Source organism: Centruroides sculpturatus, unplaced genomic scaffold (genome assembly GCF_000671375.1).
Source record: "Centruroides sculpturatus isolate CEXI.00-Female unplaced genomic scaffold, Cexi_2.0 scaffold87, whole genome shotgun sequence".
Lineage (NCBI taxonomy): Eukaryota > Metazoa > Arthropoda > Arachnida > Scorpiones > Buthidae > Centruroides > Centruroides sculpturatus.
The window spans coordinates 58,719-72,056 of NW_019384414.1; the positions used below are offsets into that span (position 1 = coordinate 58,719).

General features: G+C 28.1%; 2 protein-coding genes across 2 annotated transcripts in view; both read left to right on the forward strand.

Moving 5' to 3' along the window:
- LOC111619124 overlaps nt 1-3,180 on the forward strand; it is a 6,568-nt gene extending 3,388 nt beyond the window's left edge. The window contains exon 2 of the mRNA XM_023360789.1: nt 2,544-3,180. Within this exon, the coding sequence (XP_023216557.1) occupies nt 2,544-3,131 (588 nt within the window). The 3' untranslated portion in view covers nt 3,132-3,180. The remainder of the gene's footprint in view (nt 1-2,543) is intronic.
- An 834-nt stretch (nt 3,181-4,014) lies between these two features.
- The window catches only part of LOC111619123, a 22,939-nt gene continuing 13,615 nt past the window's right edge, over nt 4,015-13,338 (forward strand). Inside the window, exons 1-2 of the mRNA XM_023360787.1 lie at nt 4,015-4,245; nt 11,308-11,862. Of these exons, the coding sequence (XP_023216555.1) occupies nt 4,081-4,245; nt 11,308-11,862 (720 nt within the window). The 5' untranslated portion in view covers nt 4,015-4,080. The remainder of the gene's footprint in view (nt 4,246-11,307; nt 11,863-13,338) is intronic.

Consider the following 13,338-nt stretch of genomic DNA (forward strand, 5'->3'; position numbering starts at 1 on the left):
CAGTGGCGGCCTTAGGGGGTGGCGAGCAGGGCAATCGCCCGGGGCCTCGCTCTTGGAGGGGCCTCGCGCAACAACCAAGTAGAAAAAAGTTGATATTTAAAACTTTTTATTTTATCCTTGGCTATTAGTTATAACAATAAAATAAATTTAATTTATAGTACAGTATATATTAATATTAATAAGTGCCTACTATTTCAATTTATATACTTGGCACAAAGGACAAGGGCCTCGCAAAGATCTGCCGCCCAGAGTCTTGCAATGGATAAGGCCGCCGCTGAGCTGTATATAATTATATATATTAAAATCTATTAATTAAAAAACTATTGGAGGTCGTTTTTGACATCAGAAAGTAGCTTTAAATAATGTTATTGTTAATTGTCTACTTGGACTTTACTTATTAATAGGACTTAATACTGGTGTTTAAAGATTGGCACAGCAATGAGAGTTAGTTCAGGAAAGAACAAAATTTCTTTATTATATCACCTGTAGTAATAATTTCTGTTTAGAAATTATTCAGAATGTAGTAATAATTTCTAAACAGAAATTATTACTACATTCTGAATTTAATTAACGTTCCGACAGACGGATACAAAGAAAAATCCTGTAGAACTCCTCGTTGCGGATCACTGGACTGCGATGCCTGCTTCAAGAAAGGTACTGTACTTTTAGCACGTTCTTCGAAGTTTTGACGATGCGTGGTGGTCAAACACAAGCTTACCGATTTTAAATCCTTAGTTTGGTGGCAAATTAAAGAATTATCTATAACAACTTGGCAAAATTGCCAAGTAATGTCGACATGCGTACAGTCGTACGTCCAACAGCAAATGGAATGGATATGTCCTCTCGTAAAGGTTTACGCTCAGAAATCTTGGTACGTCTTGCGAGTGTGCCTTTACAGATTTCTGTGTTACTTGGAAAAGTTGATATCGGAATGGATACGTTATTTAGAAAATGATCTCGACTGCGAAACTCGCAGAACGGAGAGGAGCCATTTTAACATCGAAAGAATCAAACCTTTTTTAATTTATTTATTATTACTGCTGCCGTTAATTTTATTTTATTTCATTAAACTCGTAAGGTTATTTAAATTATTGTCATTGATCATTGACATCTACGATCTTACCATTAATTATTATTAATCCTATGCATTTTAAATTATGACTTTTCTGTAGACAATTTATAACGTGATCGATAATTACGCAACATTTTACATCCCAAGAAATCTAGGTAATGTATTATAAATTTCAATTTTTCTTATTGGGTTACAATTTTCAAACTGCCTTCCGATCTGTATGGAAGTTTCGCGATTTTTTTTTTAAATTAAAAGATGATTAAAAATTGCAGCCCGGAATTGTGATGATGTCACAATTGTTAATTGTTCATTTTAAACAGTTTCTCCTCCAGTTTCGGCTCCGGAAATTCAATTGTCCGATGAGGAAGAGGATGACAATGATCAAGATGAGCAGGAGTTCAATGAAGAAAATTGAAACGATTGAATTCTAATCAAGAAAAATTAATTTTTGATGATGATAAATTTTAAAAAAATAACAAATTTTATTATTGTTTAACACAAAATTAATATATAATTTCAACTTATGAAAATTCTTTTAATGAACAATTAAATTTGCTTTTAAAATTACATTTTAATTGAGTTTATTACACCATATCCAGAACTAATTAAAGAATTATATTAATACACATTTTTTCTACATATAAATTAGCAGGGAAGAAAAGTTAATAGTGAACATTTTTACAGCTTTATACATTTACATTTTCACATTATAAATTTTTTTAATGAACAAATCATTATATACAAATTGCCAATCTCCAGTTTGTGCAGTTAATATTTCGTCGATAATTTGAATAAAGGAATGTAAATTATCACAATGAAAAATAGAAATTCCGTTCAAACTCCTCGATGAAATTTCACCTTTTAATTAAATTTCAATTTATTGAAATGCCAATCCGACCTGCTGAGATCCCAGTTCCAGGAGAGCTTTGCAGCGAGTCGCTTCTCTGGATACATTCTGATGATCGTTCGTTTAAAACGGTGTTCAACCGAAATTGTTTACTGGGCCTAAACCAAAAATAAAAATACACTGTGGGCCGCACATATTTATTTACAACGAAAAATTGAAATATATACAGTATTTTGTGTGTATTTTAATGTGCAACTTGCTTTTCACGTTTTTCACTTAATTTTTTAATATTAAGGGGTATTTTCGACGTTGTACAATGTAGTTGTTTTTTTAAATTTTCATCGGTCAATCTATTACGACATTTAACAATCTTCAATTTTGAGAAAGATTCACAAAGATAGATGGTTACACTGCTATCTTATACTGTACTAACATTAACTAATAATTATCATAGTTTTTTAATTAAATTAAATTTTATTTTATTTTTGAAACGTTTAACTTTAAATGTTTTGAAAGCTTTTGAAATCTCTTGTGCTGTGTTAATAATAATAAAATGTTTACTTTTATCAATAGGTATATAAAATTGTAATTAAATTTTATTTTATTTTTATTTTTTTGTTTTAGATATCAAATGGAGTGCCAAAAGCACTTATTAATCTCTGCATTATTAATCGTTCTCTCCAAGTTTCTTTGCTGAGAACTACTACAGAAGATCATATTCAGGAGAATTTGGAAAATGATATCAATGAAGCTCACAAAGTTACATATTACTTAAATGACACTGATAAAAAGAATGTTATGGAGTCACTTAATCGATTAATTTTACGATGCCCATTGAGTGAATGTTCTTCATATTCTTATGATAGCTTTAATCTGCCAGTTAAAGTCTACAATCATTGGATGGATGATTTATGTATCAAAAATGAAGATAGTACTGATTTAAATTCTAAAATCACTCAGAATTTTCCAGTGACTGTATTTTCTGGTTATCTAGATTCATCTTATTATCAGATGTATTGTGTTGGTATGGAAAAAGAAAACTCTTTATTAATGCTATCTGATTTTGAAGAACATTTTGTGAGAAATGCACACTCAATGAGCTCAAATAAAGTTCCAGAACCAACAGGTCGTCCTTCAGAAGAACAATTAAAAAAGGTTTATCTTTCACTATCTAATTCTGTAAGTTATTTTTATTACAATTTTATTTTATAATAAAATATGAATTTATAAATCTATAATAATTTATTATTCACTCCTTCATAAAAAATTTCAAAAGAGAAAAATACAGTCGACCCCCCTATAACGCGGGTTTATATAATGCGGATTCGTAAATTGCGGCAAAAAAATTGCGACCGCATTTGTATAAAGATGCTAAAAGAGACTCGTAAAATGTGGTAAAACGTTATCGCCATCTCGTGTCGCGACAGGATTGGTCGAATCTGGACCAATAGTGGATGAGCAGCTGAACTACTTACTCGCTACAGAGAGTTTAGGCGGTTAAGTTGAGTTTACTATCGTCTGTACAGTATATAAATTAAGTACTGTAAGTCTAATACAGTACTGTAATTTTATACATTTCTTGTGAAAAAAAAAATTTCTTATTCAACAGCCATAAAAATTATTTCTATTAATGATGTCTCCAAATCAACAAATTTTTCACAGAAAAATAACTTATCAGAAAACATGCCCACCGTTTGGTGTGCTGCTCTGCGACGAAAACAAGCTTAAGCAATGGTGTCGTTGAATGGTGCACAGGTAAGTAATCCTACAATTTTTTGTTTATAGCATAGTTTATGTGGATTATTCTCAAAAAATTATATGTATTTTGGAAATGTTGAGTCAAATTAGTCTAGAATCGATTAATTTTATGGAAGAAAACCTTTCAGACAGCCATAGTCCGTAAACTGNAGAATGGAAAGACAAAATAAAAAAGTCGACCATAAAAGAAACTAATAAAATGTATACGATTATATAAAAAAATTTAAATTAAATGAAATGTAAAATTATTTAAAATCTAAAGCTAATTTTTAATACCTATTTATATAATTTTGATTGTTTTTTTAATAAATAATTTTACTTAGAGGGCGTCGTAATCTTTTAAAATGTCGGTCCTTCGGGAGGAAAACGTGTGAAGCAGATAAGTTCGAAAATCAACGCAAAGATGGCAACTGGTTTAAGACATTTAAAATTGCCTCTTAACCGCAAAATAACTAACTTAAAATCTAATTATTTTAAAATATCTAATAGAAATAAAGATTCCAATAATAAAACTTCTAAAAGATCAAGCTGGTCTCGCCACTCTCTTTATTCGGAGAATTTACACGAGGTTAGTGATTTTTTTTTTTTTTAATTATTGACATGTTCACAATGGGAAAAAGTCCGGTGATTGCTGTTTTAAATAATTGTTTGACTCTCATTCAAAATAGTCTTATCGCTCGGTTTTATCAGCATTATCGTTACGCAAGTTGTACAGTATCAATACTTTCATTCTTAATATTTTATCACTCGCTTTAGGAATTCTGTTACTAATTTTTCTGCATTCTTAACATTTAATGAAATACTAAATTCTCAAATAATTTTTATAACGAGTAAAGGTGATTATGCTTGACCTTGTAAAGATCTCTGCTGTATAAATAAGCAAACGCATAATGAATACACTTGATAAATTACATAACACTGCCGAATTTAGATTAATGAAATGCCTGTTAAGCGAAAAAAATTAGATAGGTTTCAAGATATTGACTATAATGAAAATGATCATTAGTATTGTACTACCATTGGTATTGTGATTTGTCATAATTGTCGTTCTGACGAACTGTTTGTATGAATTTTTATTAATTATTAGCTAATTCTTACATTCTATAAGAATACCCAGTGGCACATTATTGCTTTGTGGGGCCCAGGAAATTTGAATTAGGGGACCCTATGTATGGTGTCGACTTGGACAGTTTTCTTCGGGAAAAATACTTTCTTTAAAAAGAAATAAGCTTGGGAGCCCAGGGCAATATACCCTTTTTGCCTGTAGACTTGCCACTGAGAATATCTTGTTTGTTTAGAGTTCTTTTGAAATTAATCAAAATTGTTAATTATAATTTAAAGGAGTTAGATATTTAATGATTACGTATTTTTGGTGTAAATTTCTTCAGGGGTTCTTCGTCTTTTTGAATACATTAATGTATTTGAGAAGTAAAAAATAGAATCTGAATGTGGTTGAACTTGAATCAAAAGTACTTGATCAAAAATTCTTGCTGGTAATAAGGTGTTTGGTACTTATATAGTATTGAAACCAATAGATTAATTACGTAGAAATTCTTTCATTTTTTAAAATTAGAATATTCTTATGAAGAACAATTATTTATTAGAATAAAACAGATTTCTTTCTGAAGAGGAGCAATTTTATAAAAATGAGTCATTAAATGTTTTATTCTTTTAAATTAAAACTAATTGTTTTGGTTTATGTTCTCCTATGTTGTTTTTCCATTCCTGCTCTTGTTAGACCACATAAATCACTTTGAATTTTATTTCATATATACATAAATAACTGATGTAAATAACACAAACAAACACAGACTGCGATCTTTCTCAAATCAGCAAAATATTCACATTAATATTTTTCAGCACTTTGTGTTTGATGTTCCATATTCCATTTGTATTTAAAAGATCATTCCAATCTATCAAATAGCCTTATTCAAAGAACTTCGTTGGGCTGTTTAACAGATTGGAATGATATTTTAAATACAAATGGAGTATGGAACATCAAATGCAAAGTGCTGATAAATATTAAAGTGAAGTATTTTTTGCTGATTTGAGAAAGGTTGCAGTGTACACATTTGTTTATTTCATATCCAATTTAAAATCTACTTCATTATATTATTACATTTGTATGACATACATTGTATAATCTGTTTTAATTTTTAATTTTCCATTTCTGTTGTTTAAAAAAAATGTAGAAGAGTAAAAAGACAGGATAAGAAATAAATAAAAAATATTTGAANGGTTTATATAATGCGGATTCGTAAATTGCGGCAAAAAAATTGCGACCGCATTTGTATAAAGATGCTAAAAGAGACTCGTAAAATGTGGTAAAACGTTATCGCCATCTCGTGTCGCGACAGGATTGGTCGAATCTGGACCAATAGTGGATGAGCAGCTGAACTACTTACTCGCTACAGAGAGTTTAGGCGGTTAAGTTGAGTTTACTATCGTCTGTACAGTATATAAATTAAGTACTGTAAGTCTAATACAGTACTGTAATTTTATACATTTCTTGTGAAAAAAAAAATTTCTTATTCAACAGCCATAAAAATTATTTCTATTAATGATGTCTCCAAATCAACAAATTTTTCACAGAAAAATAACTTATCAGAAAACATGCCCACCGTTTGGTGTGCTGCTCTGCGACGAAAACAAGCTTAAGCAATGGTGTCGTTGAATGGTGCACAGGTAAGTAATCCTACAATTTTTTGTTTATAGCATAGTTTATGTGGATTATTCTCAAAAAATTATATGTATTTTGGAAATGTTGAGTCAAATTAGTCTAGAATCGATTAATTTTATGGAAGAAAACCTTTCAAACAGCCATAGTCCATAAACTGCACACGTGCCGGGCTATGATTGGCTCATATATTTAAGGATTCCTACAACGTGAAATTCTTATAAAGTGGAACGTATCTACTGCATTATAGGGAGTCGACTGTATACTGATTCAAAGTGTCTAGAAATACTTCTTATTTAATATGATGTAATTAATGAAAATATCTTTAACCATTTAATGTTCATATTTTAAATGGCATGATTGAAAGTCATTCTNTTACGTGTTTTAGCTGGCAACACTCATTCGACCATGAAAGGGAGCCAGTATTTAAATGAGGCTTAATTTTTAATGATACAATAGCGACGATTATTATTTAAAAAAATTTTTGTTAGGCTTAACATCGATGAAAATTCAACGTGAAGTAGGTTAATAGCAATATACTAATTACATGGGATATAATAATATACTACATTAATGGATTTTTTCATACTTTTCAGTTATCCGCCTTTTCAATTATCCGACCAACCCCAGTCCCCAATTGAGTCGGATAATCGAGGCTCTACTGTAGGCTTCCAAATCAATATATAGAATATAAAAAATTCCAAACCAATATAGAATTTAGAAAATTTATTTCTATAGTTTTATCAGTAAACCTATAGTAATAAATTCCACTTATGTTTCTAAGATATGTAGCTAATTCATAGTTATTTATCTCCTGAAATTTATTAAACTTAGTTATCTGATTTAAATATTCACAATCTGCTTTCAAATTAATAATTTACAGTATCCATATTCAACTTGTATAATTATTTTTTAGATAGTTATTAAATAAATACAATTTTTCTGTCCATAATTCTAATATGTGTATAAATAAATAATCATTGAAAAATGTCATATACATCTAATTAGAATCAGAGTTTCATCTATAGCATGTGATCTATATTCTGTCAATAATACTTCAGCAAACCAGAAGTGCCATCGTTCTCTCTCACTAGAAAGATTTGATAAGGACTTAAGTTTTTACAATATTTTTTTATTTAAAAGCTTATAATATGCATACATTTTTAATAGAGTAATTATCTATGTATTATATATTTTCATATATGCATATATATATACTTCTGTGTTTGTAGTAGTATTAGATGAAAATAATTTCTAATTCTGAACATCTTAGCTTTTAAAATTTACTTTATTAATTTTTTAATTAAAATTTTATCTGGGACATAAAAAATTATAAAATGTATCTATCTCAAGCATAATCAATTACTGCAGTTACTTCAAAATAATTTGTTTTATGTTAAACATAGGGACTGTTCATAAATTATGTATTGTAGATGTGGTTGGGTATGCAGGCAATCATTACGATGCATTATAAGGAGGTGAACATATTTACAAAAATGTTATCTGTTCAACTACTGCCAATGATCATTACAATCATTGGCAGTAAAAAGCAAATGGTCACCTTACATGAAAATCAGTTTGTCTACATGTTGAAGCAACTGCATTGACTTGTTTGCACTGGGCTTAATATGACTAATCTATCATTACTTTTCTGCTTGGACTGGAGTTCATAAAAAACAAAATTATCAAACTGACTAAGCACTTTTGGACTTTTTTGTCCATCCTGAGAGTATTACTCAAAAATTTTTTTCAAACTGTCATTTGAGCAAATCTGCCAGAGTTTGAATTTAAATGCATTGTCTTTTCATTCCAGAACAGTGTTCATTCAATTCAAACTATCTCTATATTCTTCTGTTTACTTCTCTGTTCTTTATTCATTTTACCAATGATAAAAAAAGAGTAAAAAATACAGAACTGAATCTGAAATGTATGGACAAAAAATAAATCTGAAAGTATTTAATGACTTTTTTTATGAATTCCAGTTTGAGCAGAAAGGTAACATGAGAAAATAGCAACAACAATGAGTAACAGAATTTCCAAATTAAAAACTTAATATATATTATTATATAGAAGATGGTAATAAAATATTGACAATATATAAAAATTTGAAAATATTTTTGAATTACAGTCAAACCTCAGTTTTGAACATAATTTATTCCTAAAATTTGTTCTAAAACCAAAACAAATTTTCCCATAAGAAACAATATAAAATGGATTAATCAGTTCCTGACACCTGAAATAAAGCCTTTTTTTTACATGTTTAGCTGTATTTTATGCTAAAAATGCCTACAAATGCAATATAATATTGTATATAATAGAATACTATATTATATAAAATAAATTTTTGTTATTTAATTTGACTTAATCACCTTTAAAGATGAATTCTTGGATGCCATTTATATTACATGAATGTTAATTAACACAGTTTTTATTAATTTAATTTAAATTCAACTGTAGCATGTTCTGAAAAACAGAAGTAGTATTTTTTCCTCATGCGCATTGAAATCTAATTTAAATAGCAACATCATTTATTCATGCCATGATGTCTAATGACGTGGATGATCTCAACGTCACTAACTTCTGAATCAGTAGTCCTGTGGCTGATTGGTCGGGCTGTCAACTTTCTTCAACAGGGAGTTGACTGTCTATGTCTCTTTAATCTGTATTTGGCTCTTGCCGAGTAGCTTGTTTGGCATGATTACACTGTATAAACATTATTTGTACAGTGTAATTATTCATGTTTGGTGATGAATAAATATTGTTTGAATACCTCCCAGATTTTCATCAACTAACAATTTTACCAAATAATGCTAAATTAGTTTTAAACTCTTCATTTGTTTGGAACTGATTAATTATCTTTAACATTTATTAAAGTCTTCAATACTGTTTACTCTTTTAAAGATGAAATTTGCATATTATATTGTTTGCTTGTTGATGACTCAAAAGGTTGAAAGTGATAAAAATTATTTACCTGATTTGATTACAAAATTTATCAATTATGCTATTTTGAATTGTTATGAGTCAACACAAACTTTTTTTCCAGTTTGTTGTTGACTTATATATAACAGTATGTTGTTTAAATCAGTTTTATGCGTTTTTACTCAGTAAAGTTTAGTTTTCGTAAATGGTAAAACATATATTTGTGACAGTTAATAAATACAGGTAACTCTCACTATTTACATGTTTGGTTTTTGTGCTTTTGCTTATTTGCATTTGAAAATTTGTACCNTTTGATATAGGAAAGTTTTCCATAGTTTGATTAAAATTTATTTTTAAAATATAAAAAAAATCTTGTTTTTTATAAATATAAAAATTAACAGAAATGAAATCAGTTAAATAAAAATCAGAAAGATGTTTGTTTAAAATGAAGATACAATATTCATCTGTAGAGTAAATAAATGATAAGATCTAAACATAATTCTAATATAATAAAAACAATAAAACAGAAGATAATCATATAAAATTTAGATAGGAAGACAAAACAGAGCAGAACAATTGATACGATTATATCAATTGATGTTGAAGATAGCTACATTCAGGAAAATAAGCATTAATTCTGCTTGTTTTTAAACAAGTGATGTGAATACAGTTTGATATTTTCAGCAGCAATAGTGCCAAATTCAATAATGATACATATTTACAGGACAATAGAATCATCAGAAATTTTCTTTGCATAGTTAAGATATTGCCTTTCTTTTATTTATAATAATCTGCTTATATTCAGCACTATTCTGTTTGCATATTCAAGCAAGATTTTATCAATAATCTCTTGGAAAATAAATTATCTCTTGATTTATTGTTATGTGAGCTATATCTTCTTTTTTGAATTATTACTAAGAAAAATTTTTGACAATACACTGTATAAAATTTTTATGTTTATAAAAAAACTTTTTGAAAAAAAAATTAAAGCAAGAAATTATTAATAGAAATAATCTTTTAGAAATTTAAAGGAAAAAATAATTGAAAATTAATTATTGAATAAAAAATAATTATTTAATAAATAATTATTATTTATTGTAATGTAATACAAATAAATCCTTCCTTGTTTTGACTGTGTGCCTATGCTTCCATACTTTATAACATCATTTATATTTTTTTAGAATGCTGATTGTAAAATTGCAATGAGTTTAGTTTGTTTTTTTAAATGTTTGCAGTTTATAAGATATGCCAATTCATTTGTGAAATAACTAATAAATATAACTGATGATTGCTGGATTATATCAGGCTATATTAATGTTACTCTTAATAATTAAATGAGTAAATTTTTTGGAATTAAAGATTGGGTTAAATGATATATGTATATAACTAATAAAAGGAATTTTTTTTAATGTTCTATGTTCTGTGAATCTGTTCCATATGTTCTTTGCCTGAAGATGACATTAATGTCAAACATACTTGCTTAGCTGCAGTTTATAAATTATTAAAGTGTATAACACTGAAAGATAGTGTTTTATTAGTTATATAATTTTTGCCTCAAGTATGTACTTATCTTTTTTTGAATCATTTGTCAAATGTAATAAGCTGATCTGATATTAATTTTTGCACTAAGTTATTAAGATTAATTATAAATTTAAATATAAATAAATTATGTTTATAATATGACATATTTTATTAGAATTTGTGTCAAAGTAATTGCTTATTAATTCATCTCTAACTATATCTTATAGCAGTTGTTGGTGTCAGATGTTACAATTGATCACTTTGATGATTAACGAAGAAATGCAAAAAAATATACAAATAATTTTTTAGATTTAATGATTTTCTTTGATAATGAATATGTTTTCAATTATTTACAATTTTTCTTAGGTGATTTTTATATATCAGTTTGAATTCATTTAAAAATTGATATATTTTTATTGATTTCTCTGTTAATAATAATAAAATGTTTACTTTTATCAATAGGCATATAAAATTGTAATTAAATTTTATTTTATTTTTATTTTTTTGTTTTAGATATCAAATGGAGTGCCAAAAGCACTTATTAATCTCTGCATTATTAATCGTTCTCTCCAAGTTTCTTTGCTGAGAACTACTACAGAAGATCATATTCAGGAGAATTTGGAAAATGATATCAATGAAGCTCACAAAGTTACATATTACTTAAATGACACTGATAAAAAGAATGTTATGGAGTCACTTAATCGATTAATTTTACGATGCCCATTGAGTGAATGTTCTTCATATTCTTATGATAGCTTTAATCTGCCAGTTAAAGTCTACAATCATTGGATGGATGATTTATGTATCAAAAATGAAGATAGTACTGATTTAAATTCTAAAATCACTCAGAATTTTCCAGTGACTGTATTTTCTGGTTATCTAGATTCATCTTATTATCAGATGTATTGTGTTGGTATGGAAAAAGAAAACTCTTTATTAATGCTATCTGATTTTGAAGAACATTTTGTGAGAAATGCACACTCAATGAGCTCAAATAAAGTTCCAGAACCAACAGGTCGTCCTTCAGAAGAACAATTAAAAAAGGTTTATCTTTCACTATCTAATTCTGTAAGTTATTTTTATTACAATTTTATTTTATAATAAAATATGAATTTATAAATCTATAATAATTTATTATTCACTCCTTCATAAAAAATTTCAAAAGAGAAAAATACAGTCGACCCCCCTATAACGCGGGTTTATATAATGCGGATTCGTAAATTGCGGCAAAAAAATTGCGACCGCATTTGTATAAAGATGCTAAAAGAGACTCGTAAAATGTGGTAAAACGTTATCGCCATCTCGTGTCGCGACAGGATTGGTCGAATCTGGACCAATAGTGGATGAGCAGCTGAACTACTTACTCGCTACAGAGAGTTTAGGCGGTTAAGTTGAGTTTACTATCGTCTGTACAGTATATAAATTAAGTACTGTAAGTCTAATACAGTACTGTAATTTTATACATTTCTTGTGAAAAAAAAAATTTCTTATTCAACAGCCATAAAAATTATTTCTATTAATGATGTCTCCAAATCAACAAATTTTTCACAGAAAAATAACTTATCAGAAAACATGCCCACCGTTTGGTGTGCTGCTCTGCGACGAAAACAAGCTTAAGCAATGGTGTCGTTGAATGGTGCACAGGTAAGTAATCCTACAATTTTTTGTTTATAGCATAGTTTATGTGGATTATTCTCAAAAAATTATATGTATTTTGGAAATGTTGAGTCAAATTAGTCTAGAATCGATTAATTTTATGGAAGAAAACCTTTCAGACAGCCATAGTCTGTAAACTGCACACGTGCCGGGCTATGATTGGCTCATATATTTAAGGATTCCTACAACGTGAAATTCTTATAAAGTGGAACGTATCTATCGTGTTATAGGGGGTCGACTGTATACTGATTCAAAGTGTCTAGAAATACTTTTTATTTAATTAATATGATGTAATTAATGAAAATATCTTTAACCATTTAATGTTCATATTTTAAATGGCAAAATACATAAAAGATTCTCCTTAATAATAAAATAGTATTATTAATTTTTTTATAGTTCCATCTGTAAGAATAATCAAACATTCATCAAATTATGTAAGAATTCTATAAAGAAATTACAGGTATACCTCGACTTACGTCGTTTCGAGTTACATCATACCCGATTATACGTCATTTGTCAAAAAAGTATATGGAAAAATAAAAATCAAGTTTAAGTCATTTTATTCGACTTTACGTCTGTCTGCCACAAATATTGAAGTCGTAATATCACTAGAAAAGCGTTTAAAGCACATAAAATCATATTAAAATATATACATTTACAACTATGTGCTGTATTTACAGTACATGCATTCGTAAATTTAGATTACTTTTTTCTGTACGTTATTAAAAACTAAAATTTATTTGTTTGTAAGCTTAAAATAGATCCTTATTAACCATACATTATTAAAAATGCATTAATAAATAAAATACAGAACCGGAATTGGCAATTTATGGTTTAGCCTAGTGACAAGTAGATTTGGAGACAAGTAAATTCGACTTACGTCGTTTT